Source organism: Melanerpes formicivorus, unplaced genomic scaffold (assembly GCF_026170545.1).
Source record: "Melanerpes formicivorus ecotype bairdi unplaced genomic scaffold, bMelFor1.0.p_v2 SCAF_8, whole genome shotgun sequence".
Lineage (NCBI taxonomy): Eukaryota > Metazoa > Chordata > Aves > Piciformes > Picidae > Melanerpes > Melanerpes formicivorus.
The window spans coordinates 21685521-21711067 of NW_027142360.1; the positions used below are offsets into that span (position 1 = coordinate 21685521).

Below are 25547 nucleotides of genomic sequence, written 5' to 3' on the forward strand. Positions count from 1 at the left end.
CCCATTTCTTGCTGTGGCTTCCCAAGGGGAACTGGTAGCTGGTAAGTGGATAGATAGATAGAAGACTGACAGGTTTTGTGGTTCAGAGGAAGTGACTGGTGGGAGGAGACAGAGTTAGTTTTGGGGCTGTAGCATCTATCCAAGAAGTGTCAAAGTACTTGGGGAAAATAATGATATTTTCCAAAAGAAGCAAATCCCAAAGGGAAAGAACATGCTCCTGCTGCAGAGGGTGCCTTTGCCCTGTCCAGCACCAAGGCTGAAAGCCACACTCGAGTGTCACAGGCTTTTGATCCTGTGCAGATCAGACCAGTCTGTCCTGAGGTCATCCCACCTCATCCCCCATTGCAGTGATCTCTCTCCACCAGCACTGAGCAGGTCCCAGCCAAACCTCTCCCCCAGGATATGGCCCCTCTGCTGTGGGAGTGCTGGGAAGACAGTGCCACAGGCAGTTCCTGCTAGGAGCTCCCCCAGGGACTGCCCTGCTCAGCATAGGGTCTCCAGGATCTTGGAGGAGTGCAAAGGGCTGTGGATTGAGAAGCATTGGGCCAGGGTGTCTCCTTGAGCCTCCACTGATGCTGGGAGCACAAGAGATACCTCCTCACTGAAACAGTTGCATTTGCTACTCCAGCAGTCTCAGCTTGGGCTGCTTCTCTGCCTTCCTACTGCCCTCCCAGCTGCCATGTACTCCTCTCCAGTGCTTTTGTCCTCATTCCTATTTATCTTCCTTCCTTTATTTCCCCATCTCACTTTGTCTGTCTCTCTTTTCTCCAAGTGCTTGAATTTTCTCCAAGCTGTTTCCCCCTTCTCCCAGCTCTCACACCTCCCCCTTATCAATGTGTTTTTGTTGTCAGGTTGATAAGTTGTCATTTTACCTTCCCCTGAAGGGGACAAGGAGGGAAAGTAAAGATCCAGGACCAGAAAGAGGCACAGCTTTATTGAAGACTAAATGCTTGTGTCTAGCCAGTATCAGCTCTTTCCTGGATGTCCCTGAGCCAGGCAGGAAGCATCCAGGGCTGGTGGGGCAGAAGGGGTGAGAGGAGAAAATCATAGATGTCCTGAGTCTGGCAGTCTCTGCCTGTCACCTCCCATGTCACACAGTTGGCAGGGGCTGACACTTCCAGAATAGCCAACACACACATGCAAAATGCCATGGGATGGGATGGCAGCACTGTGAGTCAGGGCAAGAGCTGTGGGTTTGGGATGGGAGTTGGAAAGGCTGGTGTGGGAGGCAGGAAGAAGTCCCAGTGAGGGAGCAGCAGGGTAAAACTCAAGCCAAGCCTGAGGCTGGTTGACAGAGCTTTGGGGAGACAGGGCTTGGAAGAGGGTGCTCCAAGCCTTAGCAAAAATATCTACAAGCATGTGTCCACTTTGGTGCTGTCACTGCAAAGCAAAGGTCTCTTCACTCCTGCTCCCCTTGTCCACACAAATCAGCCACTCTCAGCACCACTAGGATGTGAGTCTTTCCACCACCCACATTCCCAGTCCTGGTGTTCCTGTATGCAGTGTGTGCACATAGACTTTCATCCACCTTCCCACCTGCTCCAGGCCTCCTTGGCCCCACAGAGAACAGAAGCCACATCACTGCTGCCAGCATCCATACCACAGACTGCAGAAACCATCCTGCCACACTGCCACCTATCCTGCCACCCACGGTTCAATGCAGGGTCAAAATCTCCTCCCAGTTTATCCCACACCAGCCAGCCAGGAGTGAAGGTGTCCCCAGCATCACCAGCTGCCAGAAGCATCCTCTCAGCCTGCTCTGCTGTGGCTGCTCCTGCCTAGCCTCTATGTCTTAAAGCTAGTGCAATACAAAAGACTCCCACAGGACTCCTCTTCTGTGCTGTGCTGAAGCACGAAGCCACACTCCATCATCTTTACCTGGGGTGTGTGGAAGTGTTCCCTGCAGCTGCTTTCTCACACAGCTTGCTGGTGGCCATGTGACCACTCTAGAGAAACTCTCTTTCCACTCTGCTGCATCACCCTGCCCTGCAGTATCGTTAGTTCTACTTCTGGGCCCAAGCAGGGGTTACACCAGAGAGCCAATGCTGCCCTGCTCAGTGAGAGCAAAGCAGACTCCACACAACAGAAGAGAGAGAATTTCCTTTGCCTGTCATGTGGATTACCAAGGACATGGCTGTGTTTTGCCCTATAGGTTTAGGAGTTTTTGCTTATTTGTGATAAGGTAATTTTAAAGCTCTGCTCTGCAATTTCCTGTCAGATCATGGACTACTTCTAAAGGATCCATAAAAGCTCACCAAGAAAAGCAAGCTCAGGTATTCCTCACTGCCATCTGCTCATACAGACATCCCATTGGTATCTGCCTATCTACCAGGAACTCTACAAATAGTAAATGCAAACAAAAATGCCCTGTTCAACAGTGGGAGATACTGTTGGGGAAAAACTCTGGGAAAAGCCTGAATGGATCCTAGCTCTCATGTGCCACCAGCCGAGTCCCAGGATGACCACAGCAAGCCCCTCAGAAACACCATTTGACTACTATCTTGGAGGGGTAGACTCTAAACTTTATACCAGAGATATCCCCACTTGGTGCATTCAGAGACTCACAAAGTCTTGGCTGCACGAAGCCATTCGCCACAAACTTTTTGCAGTGTGTGGTGAGTCCCAAAGGTGCGGGGTGGGGGTGGGGGGGTGAGGGGGTGGGGTTCTGCTTGTGTTTAAACATGGAACAAGTTCCATTCAGGCCGCCAGTGATGAAGCGTGGTCATTCTGTGATCTGAGAGAGCAGAAACGCAAGCAGGGCTGTCTGTAGAGACTAGTACTTGTGGTTAGTTGTGAGAACGGATTAATTACGGTTCACTGCAGCTTGTAAGCTGGCGTCGCGGGGGAAGGGCTGCCCAAGACGCACGACCAACACCTCTCCCACCCCGGCAGAAGTCTCGGAAACAGGCAGCGGGGTGCTGCGAGGGCTACGCAAACAGAGGACGGCAGAAACCGCGCTTCAGCCAGGCATCGGACCGGGAGGGACACGGAAATTCCCCGGCCGCCTCTGGCCCAACTGCGAGCCGGCCGCCGGCAGACTCCGAGCCGCGGCCTCTTCAGGGGCCGCCGAACAGGCCTCAGGCAGCAGCAGCTCGGACGCAGGGGCTGCCCCGCGGCCCGTCACGACCGGGGGGCGGGCGGGGCGGGCGATGCCGCCGATGCCGCTGTAACGTCCCGCCCTGCGGCGGCTATTAAACCCCGCGTCGCTGGCAACCGCCCCCGTGTCATTCCTGCGTGACGTCATTTCCGCCTTGCGTAGTGGGGCGGGGCTCCGCTGGGGCGCGTCGCGTCGCGCGGTGGTGACGCCGCGGGCTCGGGTCGGCGGCGCAAGATGGCGCTGAACAGGAACCACTCGCATGAGGGCGGCGTCGTCATTCCCAATGCCGAGAGGTACCGGTGGGCGGCTGCAGAGCCGCGGGGGGCTGGGGGGTTCCTCCTCATCCTCTCTTCCCGCAGTAGGGCCGGGCTGGGGGCCTGCGGGGCCCGGTCGTGAGAGGCAGTTGGGCCTCTCGTCGCCTCCCGGCTCGGCCGTGGGCCGTGTGGGTTGTTGAAGTCCTCCGTGGGAACGGTGTGGGGCAGATGGTGGGGAGCCCGAAGAGCTGCCTCGCTTTTATTGCCGGAACTCGGCCGTCCTTTTCTTGGTCTCTTCTCCCAGGCAACCAGCTCCAGAACAAGAGGACACAGTCTCAAGCTGCGCCAGGGGAGGTTTGGGCTGGAGGTTAGGAAGAAATTCTTCATAGAAGGAGTGATTGGCCACTGGAATGTGCTGCCCAGGGAGGTGGTGGAGTCACCATCACTGGAGGAGTTCAGGAAGTGACTGGATGGGGTGCTTGGTGCCATGGTTTAGTTGATTAGATGGTGTTGGGTGATAGGTTGGACTCGATGATCTCAAAGGTCTTTTCCAACCTGGTTAATTCTATTCTGTTCTATCCTTAGTGCCACTCCAGCAGGGTTCTGGGTAAAGAGTGAGATGCCATCACCTTTGAAAGACAAGGAGTTAGCTGCCTTTTTTGGGGGTGGGTGTGTTTGTTTGGTTTGGGTTTTTTAAGTCCTGCAATTAAGGACATCAGAAAGGCAGAGATCACTTCAGGTGGGAGTCTTAGTCGAATTCAAAGAAGGGAGAGCTTGTTGTCAGAAGGGAGGTGTGAGCAAAACCATCCCTTCCTCGGTGGGGCAGGAGCCCCCTCTCCTCATCAGGGTGCAGCCAGCTGCTCCAGACCTGCCCTCACCTCGAACAGAGATGGACAGACCAGCTTGACAGGCTTGGGCTTTGCTTTGATTGTTTGGGCACTCCCTGCATCCTGGCCTTGGCTAGAGAACCAGAGGCCTAGTAAAGGATCATCAAGTCTGGCTCTGGGGGGTAAAACCCGTGAAAAGTACACTCCAAAAGTGTGCACCAAGTAATGGTGAGTTTGTGACTGGCTGGTCAGGGAAGTCCTTTGACAGTGAGGCCTTGTGCTGGTTCAGATGTGTCTCTATCCGTGACCTCAAGCCATTCTTTGAAGTGCTGCTTAGTCACAGGTGGGTGCAGCAGAGCTCTCCGTGGTGTACAGCTGTCCTGGGACAGCCCTGGGTGCACAGCCAGGTGCAAACCGGTTGGGCAGCTGCGTGTTTGTGTGAGTGGCTGGGAAGGAGGAGACATTGAAGTGACTATGTATAAATGCCTCCCTGTGAGGCAAACTGTTGTGAAACATTGCTAGAGGTTGAGGAAGTGCTCTGGTAAGTTCCAAGCTGTCCAGCAGGTGATTTTAGTTAGCTTAGAAGAAATGTTTCCTCTTTGCCTCTTGGAAGGAGGAGGAGCTTTGCTGCCTTATCATTCTGGCCCCCCTCACTGATCTGGGAAGCTGCATCTGCTCAGCTAGGAAATAATGGCCCAGGAGAATTTCTTGGGCAGGTTGTGAGGGTTTTTTTTTTCCTCATTAAAGCTAAACTTTTTAATGGCCTCCTCTTTGGGTAGCTACACTTTTTCAGCTCTGTAGGTACTGTTAGGGGTTTTCTCTCCCCTGAAGAGCACACAACCTGGAACTCCAGGGAGTCTGGCTGCTGTACCGTGTGATGACTCTGCTGATTCTTCCCTCCCCACAGTCATTTTGCAATTTCCTGGCCTGATCTGACTTGTAGAGTGTGCTGCTCAGAATACAGCAAGGAGTGCTTTGGATCTGGCCTCTTCAGGCTTGTGTTAGGTTAGGATTTTGTGCTTTATTTTTCCATGCTCTTGAGCCATAAACCCCTTCAGATTCTGCTGCCCCTCTAGCACGCTGCGAGCTTGACCCCGCACTGGTCACAGTTAGCAGCTGGCTCTGTCCTTGGCAAACTGTGCTAATCTTCCCTTAAACAGCCCACAATAACAACCTCATTGTTGACATCACTGGCTCCTTGCTTTGTTCTCTAGCAGGGTGCTGTTTCTTACAAACATTTACTTCAATTATCTGCAGCAGGGCCAGCAGCGAGGCTGTCAGGGAAGCAGCTTCCTCAGTGCACACAGTGTTACATCAGTGCTGTTTCCACATGGCCAGTCCTGGAGTTGTGCATGGGCTTGCAGAGGGAGCCCTGCTCTGAGGTGATATGTTGGCTTCAGAGGGATGCTTTCAACCACCTTAACCTTTCTCTGTGCCATGCCCTTTGAGCTGAGGCTGTGGAGAGGAGGATTCCTGGGCCTGATAGCTTTGGGCACAGAAAAAGAAACTCATTTGAACCTTCCTTTTTGTGAAGGAGGAGCAGGGGTTGTCACATGCCTCACTGTTCAAAGGAAAACCAGCAGGGCCCCCATCAGAGCTGAGCCTTTTGGGATTATATGTGGAATTTGTGGTGTGCTGTCCCCCTCCCTGTGTGAGGGGTGGGGGTGTGTGTGTCAAAGCTGTGGCTGAGTTTGTCTCCAATTTGTCTGATTTCCTCCTGTAGCGTTCTCAAACAGTGTAAAGATGTGGAGCTCTCCTTCAGTGATGTGACAGGCAAGCCTGAAGCTTTCAAAGGCACCAAGAAGGGGATGCTGTATCTCACCCCTTACAGGGTAAGGCTGCTGCCAGCAGGGCTGGTTTTGTTACGGGAGCAAGCACTGAGCCTTCTAGGTGGGAGAAGGGAAGGCAGAAATAGGCTGGCTCATGCCTGTGTCACACTCCAGATTCCCTACACAGGCACCTATAATCCTGGAAGTCACTGCCTGGAGAGTATAATGTGTCAGCCAATATTGGCTGCTTTGCACTCTCCTACCTTAACCAGCAGAGCACCAGAGCTCTGTAGATGTGCTTTAAGGGGGATTTATTCTGCAGCGTAACTGCGTCGGGCAAGCGAACCCAGTGCCATCGAATCTGCAGTACCCAAGCTGTGAAGTAACAAACTGATACTGGCAGTTAAGTTACCCTCTTTATGGGTGCTGCTGCAGCTGGAGTTCCACCTCACCCTCTGTGTCTGATGTGTGTCAGAGGCCTTCCCTCCTGTCTTGCAGATGATCTTTGTGTCGAAGGGCAAGGATCCGATGCTGTCCTTCATGATGCCGTTTTACTTGGTGAAGGGGTGCTCGATCGAGCAGCCTGTTTTCTCTGCCAATTACATCAAAGGACAAATTCAGGCTGAGGCAGGAGGTGAGTGCCTGTGCTTTGCAGACTGAACTCTTCTTGAGTGTCCCAAGTAATTTTCAGATGGACTTCAGATGAATGCCTCTTGCACACGGGAGAGACGGACGGCGTAGCTGACGTGTCCGTGCTGAGGTAGCCTGTGTCTTCTGAGCTTTGACCAGGTCACCAGCTCTTGCTGCTGAGAGGCTTTAAGGAGGTTAGCAGTCATTCACCAGCTTGACTGCATCTGGGCTGCTGCTGTGCATCACTGGATCAGCTTTCTTCTCAATTGGGTGCTGATAGCTGATACTCTGTTAAGACTTACAGTCAAGGTCATGACCAAGCGTGGGGAATTGCCGAAGATAAGCAAGGATTACAAACAAGGCTGCTGGTTTAAATTTCTTCAGCCCTGGAAGTGGCTTATGTGCAGTTTGAAGGCATCTAGAGACCTTATGCTGCTGGTTTCTCTCCTTAACAATGTTCTAAAGTGACTGGGTCCTCTGGGGGTTGTGGGGAAGCCTTCTGTCCCAGGCAGAAATCACACCAGGACAATGGTTTGGAAGAGCTTCACCTCCAAGGGGGTGACTTTGATCCACCAGGGATAGCTTTGTGATGTTTCTATACTTTATCCCAGGTAGACTATTTCTGCTTTTACTAACTTCATTGTTAGACAAGGAAGAGAAATCTTACTTTCTGAAACCTTTTATTTAGATAACATCTTTACATCTTTGTTTTTCCCCCCTGAAAAACACCAAAACCCCAAACAAACAAAAAGCACCACTCAAAGCAGAGCACTCCTCTTCTACTTCTATGCATTCCCATGCCTTACTTGATTTATTTTGGGGTGTGTTTTTTTCCTGACAAATTGCTGCTGTACCTAAGCATTTATAATCTGTCTGAGCTGCTGTGGGTCAGAGAGATTAAACTAGTTGCAGTTGATTAACTCAAATCCTAGCTTGAGTTGCAGAGCCTGAGCTGTAGTCTGCCAAGGTCAGCAATCAAACTTCATTTGAGGGCTTTCAGTTGAAATCCTCAGTGAATTAATTGTCCTTCCTTTACACTGTATCCATTGTTAGGTTCTGCTAAACCTTTCAAGCCCAAACCAAAACAACTTAGTATCTCTTAGCACCCAGAGCAGGCTGCTTCTAGATAACTGTAGTGAGTGTCATCTCTTAAAAGGTAAAGACATAGATTCCTGATCTTCTCAAGGTACTGTTTTGGGGGACATCTGACTACACCAGCATGGCTCTGTCTCCCTGGCCATAGGAGACAAAATAGCTTGACATCAAAAAGAACAAAAATAGGAAGGGTATTGAGTGCTTTGCTGTCTTAACTGCTACTGAGGAGGTTCATGGTCTGTTTCACTTCTCATTTTCTCTCTTCCAGGTGGCTGGGAAGGGCAGGGGACCTTTAAACTGACTTTCAACAGCGGAGGAGCCATTGAGTTTGGACAGCTGATGTTCAAAGCTGCCTCTAATGGTAAGGGATCCTCAGACTGCAGATCCCCTGTGGTTGGCTGAGCTGGTTAAGAGTGCTCTCTGTGAACTTCATGGGAGGAAGGGTACCCTCTGCACTCTTGCACAGCTTTGTGGTTTTCTCTTTCCAAGGGAATTCTTTTTTACCCCCCTTCTGATTGTTTTTTCTTTATTTCATCCTAGTGCTTTGTGCACTCAGAACATTCTGGGGTTTGAGCCTCTGAGGTGGACACCACCTTTGTAGCTACAGAACCTTATTCCTCCTGGAATAAAATTGGAATATGTGAAGGTGGAAAAACTGCTTCACTTTCCCTGCCCTCAGCTCAGTTCTGCCACAGTAGTGTAAGGTGGAGGAACTTTAACATCTTCATTGATGATCTGGATGAGGGCATTGAGTCCATCAGCAGTAAATTTGCTGATGACACCAAGCTGGGGGCAAGAGTTGATCTGCTGGAGGGTAGAGAGGCTCTGCAGAGGGACCTGGACAGATGGGCAGAGTCCAAGGGCAGGAGATTGAACACATCCAAGTGCCAGGTTCTGCACATTGGCCACAACACCCCCATGCAGTGCTACAGGCTGGGGTCAGAGTGGCTGGAGAGCAGCCAGGCAGAGAGGGACCTGGGGGTCGATGGTAGGCTGAACATGATCCTGCAGTGTGCCCAGGCAGCCAGGAGGGCCAATGGCATCCTGACCTGCATCAGGAACAGTGTGGCCAGCAGGAGCAGGGAGGTCATTCTGCCCCTGTACACTGCACTGGTTAGGCCACACCTCGAGTACTGTGTCCAGTTCTGAGCCCCTCAGTTTAGGAAGGAGGTTGACTTGCTGGAATGAGTCCAGAGAAGGGCAAGGAAGTTGGTGAGGGGTTTGGAACACAAGCCCTATGAGGAGAGGCTGAGGGAGCTGGGGCTGCGTAGCCTGGAGAAGAGGAGGCTCAGGGGTGACCTTATTGCTCTCTACATCTACCTGAAGGGAGGTTGTAGACAGGCAGAGGTTGGTCTCTTCTCCCAGGCAACCAGCAGCAGAACAAGAGGACACAGTCTTAGGCTGTGCCAGGGGAGGTTTAGGCTGGATGTTAGGAAGAAGTTCTATACAGAGAGAGTGATTGTCCATTGGAATGGGCTGCCCGGGGAGGTGGTGGAGTCACCATCACTGGAGGTGTTCAGGAGGAGACTTGATGGGGTGCTTGGTGCCATGGTTTAGTTGTTTAGGTGGGTTGGATTGGTTGATGGGTTGGTGACTTCCAACCTGGTTTATTATTATTATTAACTTCATTTTGCACATTTGAAGAGGGGGAAAAGAAGACATTTTAAGCAGCTCCTGTTTGAAGCTTTTAAATGGGGGGAAATGTGGATATTCTTTTTCCTCATAAAAGAGTTTTCTTTTTTAAAGACATCCACACTTGAAAATGCACTTCTAAAGTCTTCTTTTATAAGGAAGGAAAAACCCCACCAGCCTGATAGATCCTCATGGGCTGATCAGAGGGCTGGAGCACCTCTCCTGTGAGGAGAGACTGAGGAGAGTTTGGGTTGGTTAGTCTGGAGAAGAGAAGGCTCCGAGGAGACCTTATTGTGGCCTTCCAGTGTCTTAAGGGGGCTACAAGAAAGCTGAGGAGGGACTTCAGGGTGTCAGGGAGTGATAGGACTAAGGGGAATGGAACAAAAATAGAAATGAGTAGATTCAGATTGGATGTTAGGAAGAAGTTTTTCACCATGAGGCTGGTGAGACACTGGCACAGGGTGCCCAGGGAGGAGGTGGAAGCTTCATCTCTGGAGACTTTTAAGGACAGGCTGGATGTGGCTCTGAGCAGCCTGATCTAGTGTGAGGTGTCCCTGCCCACGGCAGGGGGTTTGGAACTAGGTGATCCTTGAGGTCCCTTCCAACCCTAGCAATTCTGTGATTCTAATTCTAGGAGTCTAATACTTGCTTTAGAATGGTCTTTTCTTCCAGAGGTGGGAGCTCTGTGATGAGCTCAGTGGTAGCTGAGAGCTGGTGGTTTTGCATCTGGTTTCCTTTAGCACCTTGCAGTGAGGAGATGGACCAAGTGCAGTGTCCTGTGCCAGGATGGTATAGTGGATTGAGGTGAAGGGGGATGGTGCAGCATCCAGTTTTGGGCTCCCCAGTTCAAGAGGGACAGGGATCTGCTGGAGAGAGTCCAACAGAGGGCTACCAGGATGATTGAGGGTCTGGAGCACTGCCCTGTGAGGAGAGGCTGAGCCCTGAGGCTTTTTAGTCTGGAGAAGACTGAGAGGGGATTTAATAAATGTTCATGAGGGGCAGGAGGGAGGGGACAGGCTCTGCTCAGCTGCACCCTGGGATAGGACAAGGGGCAGTGGGTATAAACTACAGCACAGGAAGTTCCACCTCAACATGAGGAGGAACTGCTTCAGTGTGAGGGTCACAGAGCACTGGAACAGGCAGCCAGAGAGGTTGTGGAGTCTCCTTCTCTGGAGAGTTTCAAGACCCATCTGGATGCATTCCTGTGTGACCTGCTCTGGCAGGGGGGTTGGGCTCTATGATCTCTGGGGGTCCCTTCCAACCCCTGACATCCTGTGATGAACAGGACTGTTTTCCTTTTGTTCTTGACATTTAATTGTAACCAAACCATGCCTGGCTTACTAAACATGTGCTCCTTAGCTTCCAGTGGTGTTCCTCTCCAGAACCCTGGCTATGGCTACACACCTGTGCCTGGAGGCTATGCACCTGCCCCACCTGCTCCTGGGGGTTACCCACCTGCTCCAGGGGGCTTTGCTGCTCCTCCACCACCCAACGGGCCATATCCTTACACACCACCTCCCATGAACGCCTATGGACCTGCTCCCCAGCCCATGGCATATCCCTATGCCCAGACTCCAGGTATGGAAGCTGTGGAATGGTGGTTGGCAGGCTGTGTTTGGTGTCAGTTGTATCACAGGTGCACTGAGGGGCTCCTGGAGTTGCATGCTGTTGCTCACACCTGTGTGTCTGTATGGTTGAAGCTGGATGGGAGGTGAAGATGTTGTTTGTGAAGTGTGCTGCTGTGAGGCAGAGAATTGTTGCCAGCTGGCATGATGGGCATTAGCAGCATGTGAAATCCCTGCCAAGCCTGCAGGGCTTCCTCACTGCTGCTTTTGTGCAGGGCTAATGTGCTGCTGGGCCTGTGAGCTCTGCTCCTCTCTGCCCCACTGCCCCAACCCAAAGCAGCAACTGAGTGTTGTCTTTTTCAGGTATTTACCCACCACTTCCAAACATGAACCCCATGTATGTGCCACCTCCTCCCCCCTACTCTGGGCCATCTCCTGCAGGATCCTCAGCCCCATCAGCTCCCCCAGCCTGGGTGACCCCAGGGATGCCAGGTAAAGAGGACTGGGAGGCTGACAGGGTCTGCATGCCAGGGTGTGCTTGGGGGCTTGATCTGTGGGTGGCATGGTGGGCACAGAGTGGGGTGGGGAAGCCTTTATTGCTGGAGCTCAAAGTCATTTTGATCTATTATATGTGACAATGGAGCATGGAAGGAGCTGCTCAGCTCTGCACTGCACAGCTTGTGGTCATCTCTAGCCAGCTTGCAGCTTTCCTGAGCTGTTCTCAATTCAAACCCAGTGTGCTGTAGTTCCTGTTGTGTCTTTGGACCTTTTCTGCCTCCTGGGAAGAGCTGTGGCTGGGAAGAGAGCTCTGGGGCTTGGGCCACTGCCTAAGTCATGTAAGATGACTTCTGTTCTTTCTTCTCTAGGGGGCAGTAAGGCCATGGAAGCTGCTTCCAGTGCATATTACAACCCTGCCAACCCACACAACGTGTACATGCCCATGGTGAGTACCGAGGCTGTGGCCAGTCTGGGCCTGCTTCCTCTTCTGTCACATGCAGAGACAGTGGTTTGCTCTCCTAGCCAAGTCCAGAGGGCCTTCATGTGGCATGGAATGTGCACAGAAAGTGTGTAGTTTCCTGGGAGGGAGGCATGGATGTTGGTGCTATGAAGTTAACTTGTTAAATCCTTAGTCAGGAAAGGAGGAAGGCCTTAAGATTCATCCAGTAACAGCCATGACAGATGTGCATGGACACAGAGGACACACAGAGCTCTCTGCTTCTGTTGAGCCTGGGTGTGGGGAGAGTTAAACAGCACTGGGCTGCTTAATGCTGAGAGCAGAGCATGTGGGTTTCTCTTGTTTCTGGGCTGCATGGAGATAAAGAGGTCTCTTACTACTCAGTCAGTGGCAGCCAGCAGGTAGGCTGTAGCCTGTGCCTGGTGTGTGACAGCCAGTCTGCCTGTGCCCTTCACTGCCTCGTGTGGCTCTGTGGTGGGCTGGAGCCCAGTGGAGCAGCAAAGCTGGCCCTCAGTCCAGAGGCTTCCTGTCTGCTGGATGAGAGCTATGAACAGCAACAGAGACAAAGCCCTGGACGTGAAGGGGGAGGGTGGTGATTAAATCAGATTAAATGGTCTGTTCACAACAGTTACCTGGTTTTGAGGGGACCCTCACTAGAAACATTGTGGGAGGCAGCATACATCATGGAGCATAACTGATACTGGAGTGTGATGAAAGGACAGCTTGAACCCAGCACCTGGCTGTGTCTGGAGCTCACTCAAGAGCAGCCATTTCTTGTAAGCTAAGCCTGGGGAGGGCTTATCATAAACCAAGCAGAGTTGTTGACTCCACTGTATCTCCTTGCAGGATCAGCCACCTCCTTATGCACCTCCTGAGGATAAGAAGAATAACTAACAGAAGGAAATTGCAAGCAGCCTCCAACACTCTCTCTCCCTGAAGCAACTTGGCTGTTACTACACGTGGGGTTAGCCTATCTCTAGGTCTCTGTGTAGCTATTGTATAGGTAGTGCTGGGCAGCTGAGCACCTGCCCTCCTGAAGCATCAAGTCAGGGGCCATACAAGGCAGAACAGCACTTTTCTTGCTTATTTATCTCCTGGGCTCGAAGCACTAATCTTTTGCTCTGCCATTGGCTTGAGGAGAGAGATGGATGACTTCTCAAATCACCAGTAGACCACATCACTCATTTAGGACTAAAATAGGAAGGTTCTGGGATCTTGGAGAAATCGACTTGGATGTCAAACTTTTACTTCCTCTGAAGCACCATTCAAGGGCAAAGGTATAGAGAGCCATAAGGCTCCTTGCATAGACCCTTGGGTGCCCCAGAAAGATGTTAAAGTTCCTCAAATTCTGGTACATCTCAGTGTGAGAGGGGACTCTGGGAATCCTGTATTGTGCTGGAAGCATGCTTCATGGCCTGCATTGGCTGTCATGGTGTGAGAAATCTGGGCAAGTGCATCCCAAGAGACACTGAAGCACTTTGCTGTGCAGGGGAGTAGGGGCTGGGCCCCCTTCAGGCTGCCTGTGTAGACATTGGGTAGAAAAGCAAGCAAAGGTGTGCCACAGGGCAGTGAGCAAACCTGGCAGCCCTGCAATTCAGTCTTCCTTTCCCTCTCCTAGAAGCAGGTCCCACACCTGTGCAATGATCCTGTGCCAAGCAGCCATTCCTCAGGCATAATGGAGTCAAGTGCTGCACAGGAGGCTGCTGGCCTGGAGCAGAATGTGTAACGTTAGGAAGATGACCTGGCTCTGGCCTTGTCAGCTGGGTCCCACAGCCCTGGCTCGCTCTCTTGAGCAGGCTTGTGCTGTGTGCTGGCTCACAGAGGAAAACCAGCCTTCATCTCTCCCTGGGGCTGCTGCAGCCAGTGCCTGTGTGCCCACAGCCCAGGGGAGGGAGGGCAGATGCTGCCAGGCCCGAGCTGGGCTGCTTGGGGGTGCAGTGCCCTCTCTCAGCTGGGAATCACTGTCTGGTCCAGGTGTTACTAACACTCAGCTCTCTTGCAGAGAGTGGCTGCTCAGCCACAACTTCTCCTTCCTTAGGACATAGTGCCATGAAACCTGCTCTGAAGAGGGTCTCTCCTGTCTGGGGGAGACCCTTCTGGTCATTTGCATATGGGGTGATTGTACTTCTTTCTTCTTCCTCCAGCCTTCCTACCTTCACAGTGAAGGGGAAGGCATGTTTTCCCTATTCCCTGTGTGCCAGGGCTTTGCTGTAAGTCAGGCTTGCATGACTTGCAAGGGTGAATTCCCAAAAGCAGCCCTGCATGGGGAAGTAAACTTCCTTATCTATAAACACCTTTTAAGTCCAAGTTAAGAGAGATTCTAACAGCTCTGTATTTAAATATATATATAATCAAGGATGAATGTTTGTAACTTTTTGAATTGCACTTTAATACAGGAGTGTTGATACTTTTAGCTGCCTGCTCTCTCTTGTGTGTGGCTGTTGTGCTAACCTCTGGCTTTGCCTAGTGCCCAGAAGGGTGGAACAAAGGACAACCATGGTGGGCTCTCAGGCTGGCTGTGGGCCAGGTCTCCTCTCCCTCTGATGCATGGCTAAACTGCACCTGGAATTAAGTAACTGGGGCAAGAGAATAGGACAGAGCTCATCCTCTTGGGGCAGGAGGAGGACAGAAGGTTGGTTTGTGCCTTTGTTCTTGCCCAGATACTCTGAAGTGGGATGTGTGCATGGCCATGGGGCAGGCACAACACTGCATTTAGCAGAGGCTATGTCCCCAGCCTGCTCTTCACTTTGTAGCACCTCTCCTGTGTACATTTTCTGCCAGAAGGAAGGTTTGCCTTTAAAAGGAACTTCTTGCTAGCCATTTTGTTTTCCAGTGAGGAAAAAGTAAGTGCCATTCTCCTTCACCATGTATTTATCTGTGGCCTGTAAACTCAATTTTCCCTTTTTTGCTGTTGACCTGCTGAATGTGCTGTAGCCCCTGGGAAGCCAGGTCCTGTTCTGCACCACTCCAGTCTGACAGGAAACCAGTTCTGTTTCTTAGCATAGTAGTTCCTGTTTCTACATGAACCAGGTAGCTATAGCAACACTGAATGCAACGAGGCAGAGAGCCTGCAGCCTGCTTCCCTTTATTTCAATTAATTTGTACCCATTTCTTCCCAAGAACAAAGCCAGCTCCTGCAGCAGGCATGCAGTGCCCTTGTCCTCTTGGTAGCACTGCAAGCATCATCTGCAGTATCTTGCTGCTGCACTTGGAAAAGTCAGCCATTTGGACCTGCAGGAACCCTCCAGCATCCCAGTAGAAAGGGGAAAGTTCCTCTTGTTTTGCCCATCTAAAATGCTGTTATTTTCCAATCTGGGCTGCAGTCATAAGAAACAATTTTCATGAATGCTGTGCCCCTCTCTGGGGCAATTGGGGCAGGCTCTATCTTGCCTAAAACTCCTCCACAGGATGTGTGCTGTATGCAGGTGAAGCAGTTGAGGGGGTTAGAGTCTGTTCTGCCACTCCTCATCAGGATGGAGCTGTGGATAGAGCTGTCCTTGGGAGGAGGAGAAGCCATTCCCTGAGAAACCCTTGAGTGTTCCACCTGCTAGAGCAAGAACAGGACACAGGAAGATCACAAAGGGCTTTGCAATCACCAGGGAAGTGTGCTCTGTACCCCCTTAGGAGGTGGAGACCAAGGATTCCTGTTGTAGGCAGAATGAGTAGAGCTCAACAAGTCAGTTCCAGGGGAATCATCATGTCCCAGTGCTGCTGGGACACCAGTGAAAGGCACTTGGGAAAAACAGTATGCCCCAGGGTCTGCAGCTCACCCAGGCACTGAGCCATGTTCCCATCACAGGAGGACTGGGCTGAAGTCCTTGCCAGGGGCTTGCTGTCCAGCAATGTGCCAGGGCTGCACTGGATATGCCATGGGATAGAGATACCACATCACCACCCCCGAGGGGTTAATGATGACTGTGAAATTGTCTCCTGTCTTCAGGCCACTGATGATCTTCCCACTGTACACATCTTGTACCTAGGAGAGAGAGATGGTGGCTACCAGGATTTCCACAGACTTTTCCCCTTGAGGTCCAGCTGTGGTCGCTGGCATGGCAGGACAGGACAGGACAGGGCACAGCAGTGATTAACAGCAGATCAGCCCCTTGAGCAGCTGCTCCTTGGTGCTGGAGGCAGGGAGTGGGAGTCCTTTGCCTCTCAAAATGCAAAGGAGGGAGCGTGGGTGGCACAGGACCGCCTGCCCGGGCGGTGTGCCAGTGGCGGTTACCTCATATGTGGCATCCTTGGGGAACTGGAGCTTGGCCAGGCTGGTGGTGTAGAAGTAAGGCATATCTGTCCTTCTGCTGAAGAAGACAAGGGCACTGGCGGCCTGGGAGAGCGGGCGCAGGAACACCTCGATGTGTGATTTCTCCTGGGGGCAGGGAAGGGTGGCTGAGGCAGAGCTGCTGCTGCCGGTCCTGGCCTACACCTTCTGACACTGCCACGTGGCACTGCTCTGGCAGCGGAGCCCCAGCTCCCACAGGTTTCCTGCTTGTGTTTCTCTGCATCACTTCCCTCTCCTTCCTTATTGTGGTGCCCCACCCTGCTCCTGTCTGCTCTCCCAGCTGCTTGTGTCTTCCCCCTAACCTTGACAATCCTGCGCCCTTGGACTCCCAGAGGGTCCTGGTTGATCCGGATCATCAGAGGGTTCTGCAGGATCTCCTTGGCGCTGGGGGAGATGGTGCGGAGATCGTTGGACATCAGAAGTGGGGCTGCCATCACTGTCCACAAAGCCATCTGGGAGCGAGACTGCTCATAGCTGAGGCCAAAGTTTCCAATGATGAGCTGGAGAGGTGAGGGAGAAAAGACAGAGCCAAAAAGGTTAGAAACTTGTCTGCGTGCCACCCTTTGTGGTGTTCAGCCTGCTGAGGGGAAGCACACACACTTTCACTTCCCTTTGGACATCCCATTCCTGCTGGGTGCTGAGCCCTCACCACCCACTCCAATGCAGTCATTAACACTCTGTTTCACCACTGATGCTGTGCAGGGAAGGACAAGGGCACTTGGACAGCAGGACAGGTATACTTGAGTGGTGAAGGCTTCATTTTGAGCACAGGGGTTTCCAACAGCATAGCCAAGGGCAACACAGGCTTTGTCTCTCTGCAGCTACAGCTTGACTGCTCCTGGCACTCCTCCTTTGCCCTAACCCTATAAGGAGATCTCCAGAGATTCCCTGGCCAGGTTCATTGTACCACCCAGCCGCACCATGTCTGGGTCATTCCAGTGGCCAGGTCCAGCTACAGGCTGCAGCACGTCCTGGTTAGCAGAGAACCAGTCCAGGATGGAAAGCACACTGCTCCAGGAGTCCTCAATGTCGCCATAGTTACGCCACAGATTGCAGATCTCTGCCAGGATGGTGTAGTTCACCTGGAAAGAAGCACAGGTTCAGACAGGAAGGAAGAAAAAAAACAGGTCTGCCAGGCTGGGGAGAAGGGGCAGTGTCCAAAAAGTGCGTGAAAGGCAGAGGGATCTGGAGAAGAGCAACATCACCCAATGAGGGAGGACAGAGCCGTATCACAGTGTGGCTGGGCATGTCCCAGTGTGATAAGATGTCTGGCAAAACAATCACAGAGGCCATGGGGAAATACAATCAGCTGGAAGAAGGAGGGCAGCTTGGAACAGACTCAGAAAGTGAAAGGAAATAAATGCAATAATTCTCAAGAGATAGTAGAAGAAAGCACTTAGAGCCTGTCTCAGAACCTGCTGAGTGGGGTGGGAGGGCATGTCTCAGAGCCTTTTTCCTCCACAGTTGCATCACCTAGCCATGCTGGGAACCTTAAACGTCCCCAGATGCCTGGCAGGGAGGCCATGCCTGCTTTGGAGGCCTGCAGCTCCATCCCACCAGGGGCAGAGCACTATGCAGGGTGCAGCACCCAGCTCTGGCAGCTCCAACAAAATCTCCCCCACAGCACAGGGAGCATGGGAAACAGCCACCAGACAGGACAACTCTCACCTGGGGTGGAAGCCCCCCCTGATATGCTGGCCAGCTGCACGAGTAGACAATGGGGCGGCCTGTAGCATTCAAGGCCTTCGCCATTTCTGGGTAGCCTTAGGGAGAGAAGATGACAATTGGTGAAGGGGTCAGTGGGCAGCAGCCTGTGTCTCAGCCAGGGTGAGCCCAGGCCAGCCTGGCCTTCTGCTGCACACCAGCTCTAGCGCACCCAAACTCCCTCCTCTTTGCCCAAGAGCTGTAACAGGAGAGAGAGGTAAGGGCAGAACAAGCTGGCCAAGCATTCCTGTGGCCAGCCAGCCACCCATCCCAATCAAAGCAGTGAGGGCAAAACCACCAGCCAGCCAGGGAGCCTTTACCCTCTGCCTGCTCCTCTGCTGACGAGTAACACCCATCCAGCTTCAGCATGTCCACACCCCACTCCGCAAAGGTCTGGGCATCCAGCTGCACATAGTCCAGTGTGGTGCCTGGGTATCCCCCGCAGGTGAGGGTGCCCAGGTCACCATAAATGCCCAGCTTCAGGCCCCGGGCATGAACCTGTGGGGAGAGGACTGCTGCAAGGCAGGGACAAGAGGGAGAGTCCAGGGTGCCTCCCAGAGGGGCTAAACTACTCCATCCCCTCCCAGCTCTCCTGCCATGGTGGCATGGGGACACAGAGATCCTAACTATCCCCAGCAGGCACTCACATAGTCAGCCAGAGCCTTAATCCCGCTGGGAAACCTCTCAGGGTCAGGAACCAGCCGTCCTGATGCGTCTCGGTGCTTGGCAGACCAGCAGTCATCAATGTTGATGTGCTTGTAGCCCAGGTCCCTCCAGCCATCCTCTGCCAGGCGATCTGCCATCTCGAAGAAGAGCTTCTCACTGCAGGTTGTGGGGACGTGGCACACTGTGACTTCTCCCCACTGAGGCAGCCCATAGGACTTTGGGGCTAACTGGGTCTTTGGAGGGTCAGCCACCACAGCACCAGCCTGGGCTGTGCGGGAGGCTCTCCAGGGCTCCCGTTTAAACCTTGTTCATGGATCTCATTGAGGGGAAGTGTTTGCCCAACGCCCCACGAAGCCTGTCCACATCCTTCAGTGCTGAAGGATCTCCAGCCCCAGCACCTGAGCCTCCGGCTCCCCTACACTGTGTTCCCCGAGATCCTGCGGCAGCACGGCTCGCCCCAGGGACACAGACCCGGCCTGATGCCCGACTCCCCCGCTCGTCTGCCCCTCGCTGCCCCGGCACGGCGCCGTCCAACCTCCCTGGGCAGACCGTTGACATCAACCTGGCATTTCTGAGCAGGTTCCCTACGGCAACGGACAGGCAGGAGGAGCCGTCCCCGGCAGGGGCCTCCAAGGGGAAGGGCCTACCCTCGCCGCTCCCGGCCCCGCTGACCTGATGCAGTTGTGGGGGTCCTGCTGGCAGTTCACGTTGCAGCGAAACCTCTCCCAGGACATCCAGCCCATGGGGGGCGTGAGGGCCAGCCCATTGTCCAGGGCCACGGAGGGCAGGGCCAGGGTCAAGGCCAGGGTCAAGGCCAGGGCCAACGCCAACTCGCTCCGCACCGCGCACCCCATCACTGCCACCGCCGGAGCACAGAGCCCCTCAGCCTCTGCCGGCCCGGCCCTGCTCACATGATTCAGCCCGCATGACCTGATCGCCCGCCTTCCCTGCTGCCTCCGCCCACCCCGGCACGGCACCGCGTGGTGCTGTGCCCAGCGCCGCCGCGCCGCACCGCTGCCGCACCCCGCCGTACCGCGCCCCTTTGCTGCTGCACCCCGCCGTACCGCGCCCCTTTGCTGCTGCACCCCGCCGTACCGCGCCCCTTTGCTGCTGCACCCCGCCGTACCGCGCCCCTTTGCTGCTGCACCCCGCCGTACCGCACCCCTTTGCTGCTGCACCCCGCCGTACCGCGCCCCTTTGCTGCTGCACCCCGTTGCTACTACTGCACCCCGCGGCCGTGGAACCCCGCTGGGAACACCTTCCTGCGCCGTTGGACCCCATCAGTGCTGCCCGCAGTCAGTGCCGCACCCCACTGCTGGCACTATCAGCACTGCACCCAGTGGGTAACGCACCCCACAGCTGTGGCACCCCATCGACACTGGCGCACACACCACACCACCACCCTCCCCCGTTGTCACATCCCATAGCAGCCGAACTCAAACAATCACACTGAAAGGAAAAGGAAAGGGGCTTTATACTCCCGCAGGGGTGTCGGGCAGAGTGACGAGGAGCCGCAGAAAGCCGCTCGGAGCAGGCTGCGCCGCCCCCCGCCGCTGGCGGGGCGGTGCTGCCGGCGCGGCGGGACAGCCCCGGCGGCCGCAGGAGCCCTCCCCGCTCGGCTGCGGACGGCCCCCAGCCCCCGGCCGCCTCTCGCCTCCCACCGCCCCCGGAGCGCCGCCGACCAGGAAGGGCCCGAGGTGAGCCGGGCCGGAGCCGGGGCCCTGCGTCCCGCCGCCGGAGCAAGGCGCTGGGCAAGGGCCGGGGGGCGGCGGCGGTGTGGTGGGAGCGGGCAGCAGGAGCGGGCCGGGCCCGCAGGGGTCCGCGGGCACGCCGCAGGCACGCCGCAGGCACAGGCGAAGACACGCACAAAAGCACACACAAAGGCACACAAAGACACACAGCCCGGCTCACGCACACAAAGACACGGCGCCCACGCTGCCCACGGGACCCCCAGAGCCCACTCACCCCAGGGCTGTCCTCGGCCACCCCGGCTGACCTCGGCCCCAATGTGCGAGGCTGGAGGCTCCTCAGGGAGCCGCGCCAAGGGCGGAGCACCCCCCCGGGCCCTCGCGATTCCTTAGGCTGACGGACGGGATTGTTGTCTTTTCCAGCTAGGGTCCGTGTCCCCTTGTCCTCAGCCCTGCTTCACAAAGCCCCGATGGTGGAGAAGGGCCCGAGGAGGCATACTGGAGATGGTTCAGCAGTGGGGAGCTTCCTCCGCCCGGCCCTAGCCGGGGAGTGGTGGCTGTGGTTTGTTTTCTGCATATTTCTTCTCTGCAGAGCATTAGCGGTTGGACGTCCATTTGCAGCTGTAGAACGACAAAGGCTGGGCTCGCTCTGCCCTTAGGTGGGACCTGCTGGTGTGCTGAGTCGCCTGCTGCAGGGTTTCCACAGGTGGTGCAGAGTGGGCTTCTACAAAACCTCTCTTTTTCAGTAAAGCAAAAACAATCCCACAGGAGCCAAAAAATAAACCCACGGCAGCGCTGGCCTGAGCTGGGCTGGGGCTCAGGCTTTGAGGCCAGTGCATGTGCCCCCAGCTGTGCTAGCCTGGTTTCCAGAGCCACCGGCCTGGGTGCCCAGCCCAGTCTGCTCCTATGTGCTGAGGGCCCTGGCTTTTTGGAGTGGGAGTGAGGCAGCTCTTTGCTTTTCCACTCTCAGGCTGTTCTGGTTTGTGACCTCCCTCTTCGACCAGGGATGGGACTTGTCATGGTGAAGCTTTGGAGGTCCTCAGCGAGGCAGCAGCTTGTCCAAGGAAGACAGCAAGGGGTTGCGGTCTGACTCGCACAGCTGGTACGACACCTTGCACCCCGCTGTTGGTGAGCCTGCTGGGTTAGGGGTACTGCTGCTGGGAGGGCTGGTGGGGACAGATGGTACTGTGTGGAGATGGGGAGTGGGTGCTCAAATGGATGTCCTAGAGCCCTTGCATCTGAAAACACCCTCTTTGTCCTGCCCTGTAATAGAGGAGGAAGCAAAACGAATGCCTCACAGGCACAGATGCAGATTTCTTTAATGTGCCCCATAAAACCCAGCCAAGTAGGTCAGTTGTGGAACAAGAAAAGAAGCAGCAGTGGTGTTGTCCCCAGAGAAGGCAGGTGTCTCTGTGGTGGAGCTCTAGTGAGGGCCTCCTTTCTGCAGCAGTGAGGAGGCAGCTCAGCATTTGCAGGGGTACTCGCTGGGCTAGATGCTGTCCTGCTGGGCTAGATGCTGTCCTGCAGCACTGGCTGCTGGAGTTGGGGCTGCTTTTTCCCTCATCACTGGCTCTGGGCAGGATCGGGCCTCTCCTGGTGGGGTGGGTGAGATGTTCCTCACTCCAAGCCAACTCCTTACCCTCTCTTCCTCTAGGCAGGGGGATGAAGCTGAACGAGCGGAGCGTGTCCCACTACGCCACCTGTGACTCGCCCGCTGACCACGCTGGCTTCCTTCGCAAGCGGGTGGAGCGGCACCACCACCATGCCCACCACCACACCACCTCCTACCAGCGCTGCTGGTTTGTCCTCAAGGGCAATCTCCTCTTCTACTTTGAGGAGCGGGAGAGCCGGGAGCCCGTGGGGCTGGTGGTGCTGGAGGGCTGCACCGTGGAGCTGTGTGAGGCCGCCGAGGAGTTCGCCTTTGCCATTCGCTTTGACGATGCCGGTGCCAGGGCTTATGTGCTGGTGGCTGATGGGCAGGCTGCCATGGAGGCCTGGGTGAAGGCACTGTCACGGGCCAGCTTCGACTACATGCGGCTGGTGGTGAGGGAGCTCGAGAAGCAGCTGGAAGAGGCCTGCAAGAGCTTGGCTGCTTGCCGTAAGTCTCCGCAGAGGTCCTCCTCCTCTGGCAGGAAGAGGCACCTCTCCAACCCTGCCTTGCTGTCTCTCCAGGAGAAACCTGCTGTCCTGGAGAATGGCTGCTCCCCGTGGGGTGGTAGTGGTGGTGGCACCCCTGGGGGTGCTGCCTGCCCCGATCGTGATGGGGGATACATGAAGCCCCCACCCCTGCCTCCACGCCGGCGCTCGACCGCTGGCAGCACCTCAGGGTCTCCAAAAGCCGGTGTCTCACCAGCCATGCCAGAGAGCCCAGTGTCACCTGAGACGGCCTGCTTCTCCAAGCTGCACAGCTGGTATGGGCAGGAGATCACGGTGCTGAGACGGGAGTGGCAGGAGAGGCAGAAGAGAGGACACCCGTGACTGAGGGTGTAGGGCATGAGCTGCTGGCCAGCCAATGCCCACGTGGAAGAGTGAAGCACAGGGGCAGAGGATGTTGCTTGCCCCCTGCCCTGGTCAGTGACTGGGCATGTGGTACATCTGCACAACATGGGGCAGTTCTTGCTCTGGCTACATCATCACCCACCTCTCCTTCACTACTCCCTTTTGGTTTTGCTTCTCAGCGTGGGAGTTTGCACAGGTCAGCATTTGCTATTGTCTGTGGCCATGAACCCAAATCCTTCTGCCTTTGCTTTTTCACCACAGATACAGCTGGACTCTTATGAAATACCTCCAATAGGCCACTGGCCCTGGCAGGTGCCTGCAGCCTTGTGCCTCTCTCACCACAGGACACATGTGAGCCACCCTAGCTGTGGCTGGCCCAGCAGCCAGGGTAACAAGAACTGGACTCTTGTGTCAGTTTTGCTTAATATTTTTTTACTTTCATCTGCAGCTACCCTTCTCCCCTCCAGGATGTGGGTTTCACAGGCTTGCATCCACCTCTCTGGACACCTGAGTTCAGCAGCAAGGGTGAAACGGGGACACTGAGCCTTGTCTGAAGTAACAGCGAGGACCAGGAGCTCCCCAGGGCTGATCTGGACTCTCTCAAGTGGTAGCTAAGCCCTTTAATATCTTCAGCTCAAACCTTCAGTCTTCCAAAACAGGGATGCTAAATCCTCTGCCTGGCCAGGGGTGGATTTCTCAGCTCCTACAAAGTGCCATATAGGGCTTGGCTGTCTTGCTGGGCAGTGTGCCCGAGACAGCATCCAGAGCTGCACACTTCCAGAGCCTTTCTTGCTTTTGTGGCCCTGCCCAGCTCCTGGCAGAGACATGCTGTAGGAGACAGGCTGCAGAGGAGTGGGGAGGACAAGAGGGCTGGTCCCAGGAGAAATGAAGATGTGGGAGGGAGTTGCAGGTAGCATGGACTGCCTGTCAGCAGTGTCTTGGCTTGCTGCTCTGACACCAAAACCTTATCATTACCTTCTACCAAAGCCAGGGTCTGGCCTGCTGGCATTGCCCTTCCGTTTACTATCAGCATCACTCTGGCTGATCTCCATTAGCTGGTCCCCTCCCCACAGCAGGTGAAGAGGGCTGTGGGGAGGCATGCCTGTAGCCTTGCTACAGAAACAGACTTGTCTTTCATTAGGTCAGAAACCAGGGCCACTGGGTAGATGGTACAAGTAGGTGGGTACTGTGTCCAGGGACTGGGACAGCCTGGTGATGGGATTTGTAAACTCCCTTACCATCTTGGCAGGGGCTCTTTTTCAGAGCTAAAAAGGAAAAATTAGGTGAAACACCCCTGAGCTTCCTATCTAACAGTGTTAAACCTGGGTTTATTGCTCTGTTTTATTAAGGAGCCTCGCCAGGAGAGCAGGAGGCCATTTCAGGTCATGCCTGGTAGGAAGCTTTTTGCCTTTCTGGAGTTAAATGCACTCAGCTTAATACTTTGCAATAGCCAGTAGAGATTGCCAATGCAGAAATCAAATTACTTCCATTAACTCTTGGTGCCTTTGCAAATATATCTCTAGTAGTTTGGGATGATGAGCTTCCAACTTCCTGCCTAATTATGCTTCAGTGATATATTAGAGAGGTCAGGTCTTGAATCTCATGTTACAAATACAACTTTGGGCAGTGGGAGTGTTGCTTTCACACAGGAGTGGTGCAATCCAGTCCTCTCCAGTTTGTGCCTGTACCTGTGCCTCTTCACAGCAAGGATCTTTGAGTTTGGGAGGATTATGTTTCTTCTGCTTTTTAAATGAAAACAGTTCAGAAAAAAAACCAGGAGCAGGTGGCCATGGGCCAGTGCCCAGACTCCTTCAGCAGCCCAGCTGGCTGGACTTGTGGGCCAGCTCTGCCTGCCTGACTGCCACTTGAAAAGTTCAGTGCTGCAGCATTCCCAGCTGGTAAAACTGTCCCCTTCCCCGTGCCAGGGCAGCAGCAGCAGGGAGTGGCACTACCTGGTGCCTCTTAGCTCTGAGTATTTGGGGGCCAGGGTGAGATTTGGCAAGCATTTCTCTGTGGTTTGGATGCTGGGGTGTTGTTTTTAATGCAGTAGGGAGGCATATTCTTGACATCTCAGACTTGCACGAGGCAGGTTGACAGTAAAGATTTAAACTTCCAAAATAAATCAAAACGTGGTGGCAGTTCCTACATGAGACCCAAGAAGTGGAGTGACTTGAAAGGGAAAGTAAATTAGCAAAGCCAGTTCTGTCAGAACTGGAACTGAAACAGTATTATTCATTTAAGGGCAGTTTCACTCTTAAGAAGCTTAGTTTGTTTTAATAAGCCAGGATTGTGCTGGTAACACTACTAAAGAGCTTATATTTAATGCTTTAATCTGTCCCATTCAAATGACACAATTTCCATGCTACCTGCTTTTGCCTTAGCACATAGCATAACCCAGCTAAATCCTAAATCCTGCAAATGAGGAGCTGTGCTCTGCTTCCCATCTGATCGCATTTGGAGTAATTTTGTGGCTTTATTCTGCAGCACAGGGAGGAAAATGGCTGAATCCTGAACAGTATTTGTGCTTGGCCAAGCTTCCTGTGCCTGGGGCCTTTGCTAGGTCTCCGAAACACTGCATGACTTTGGATGTGATTGGTCAGGGCTTCCTCACCACTGTGCTCACATAGCAGGGATGACCTTTTTTTGAGCAAAAGGAGGCATAATTGGCATCATGGCCAAATTTGTGTGGGAGTGCAGGGGTTTTAATGACCACCGCTGCTTGCTTTGTTAGGCAGGAAGCACCTCCTGTGTTCCACCACCTCCTCTTGAGATGGAGTCCATCAAACCGGCTCAGCTGAGGATCAGTTGTGCTGGCAGCACCTTTGAAGCAGCCTGTGGGCAGAAGGTTGGGATTTTCAGCTTCCTGAGGTCGCACCTGCTGCCA

The 25547-nt window shown here is 54.1% G+C and overlaps 3 protein-coding genes across 8 annotated transcripts; 2 read left to right on the forward strand and 1 right to left on the reverse strand.

Annotated features, from left to right (window-relative positions):
• Positions 1-3280: 3280 nt before the first annotated feature.
• On the forward strand, positions 3281-14237 carry WBP2NL (WBP2 N-terminal like). Its single transcript, XM_068142582.1, has 8 exons — positions 3281-3390; positions 5902-6010; positions 6446-6581; positions 7941-8033; positions 10664-10882; positions 11233-11361; positions 11736-11812; positions 12671-14237. Exons 1-8 carry the CDS (start codon positions 3332-3334, stop codon positions 12716-12718), a joined length of 870 nt encoding a protein of 289 aa, XP_067998683.1. The 5' UTR covers positions 3281-3331; the 3' UTR covers positions 12719-14237.
• On the reverse strand, positions 14235-20731 carry NAGA (alpha-N-acetylgalactosaminidase). 4 transcript variants are annotated; one of them, XM_068142578.1, is made up of 9 exons: positions 19149-19437; positions 18458-18632; positions 18131-18308; positions 17775-17869; positions 17027-17188; positions 16409-16606; positions 16050-16193; positions 15595-15800; positions 14235-15368 (listed from the first exon to the last, which is right to left on the reverse strand). In XM_068142578.1, exons 1-8 carry the CDS (start codon positions 19328-19330, stop codon positions 15618-15620), a joined length of 1317 nt encoding a protein of 438 aa, XP_067998679.1. In that variant the 5' UTR covers positions 19331-19437; the 3' UTR covers positions 14235-15368; positions 15595-15617. The 4 variants fall into 4 exon arrangements, with proteins under 4 accessions (XP_067998679.1, XP_067998677.1, XP_067998678.1 ...); XM_068142577.1 differs by having other exon boundaries at positions 14236-15371; XM_068142576.1 differs by having other exon boundaries at positions 14235-15800.
• Positions 19844-23193, forward strand: PHETA2 (PH domain containing endocytic trafficking adaptor 2). Of its 3 annotated transcripts, none has more exons than XM_068142585.1 (3): positions 19844-20173; positions 21169-21266; positions 21819-23193. In XM_068142585.1, the coding sequence occupies exon 3, from the start codon at positions 21827-21829 to the stop codon at positions 22640-22642; it is 816 nt and encodes a 271-aa protein (XP_067998686.1). In that variant the 5' UTR covers positions 19844-20173; positions 21169-21266; positions 21819-21826; the 3' UTR covers positions 22643-23193. The 3 variants fall into 3 exon arrangements, with proteins under 3 accessions (XP_067998686.1, XP_067998684.1, XP_067998685.1); XM_068142583.1 differs by having other exon boundaries at positions 20121-20173; positions 21135-21292; XM_068142584.1 differs by having other exon boundaries at positions 20121-20173; positions 21135-21266.
• Positions 23194-25547: the final 2354 nt, after the last annotated feature.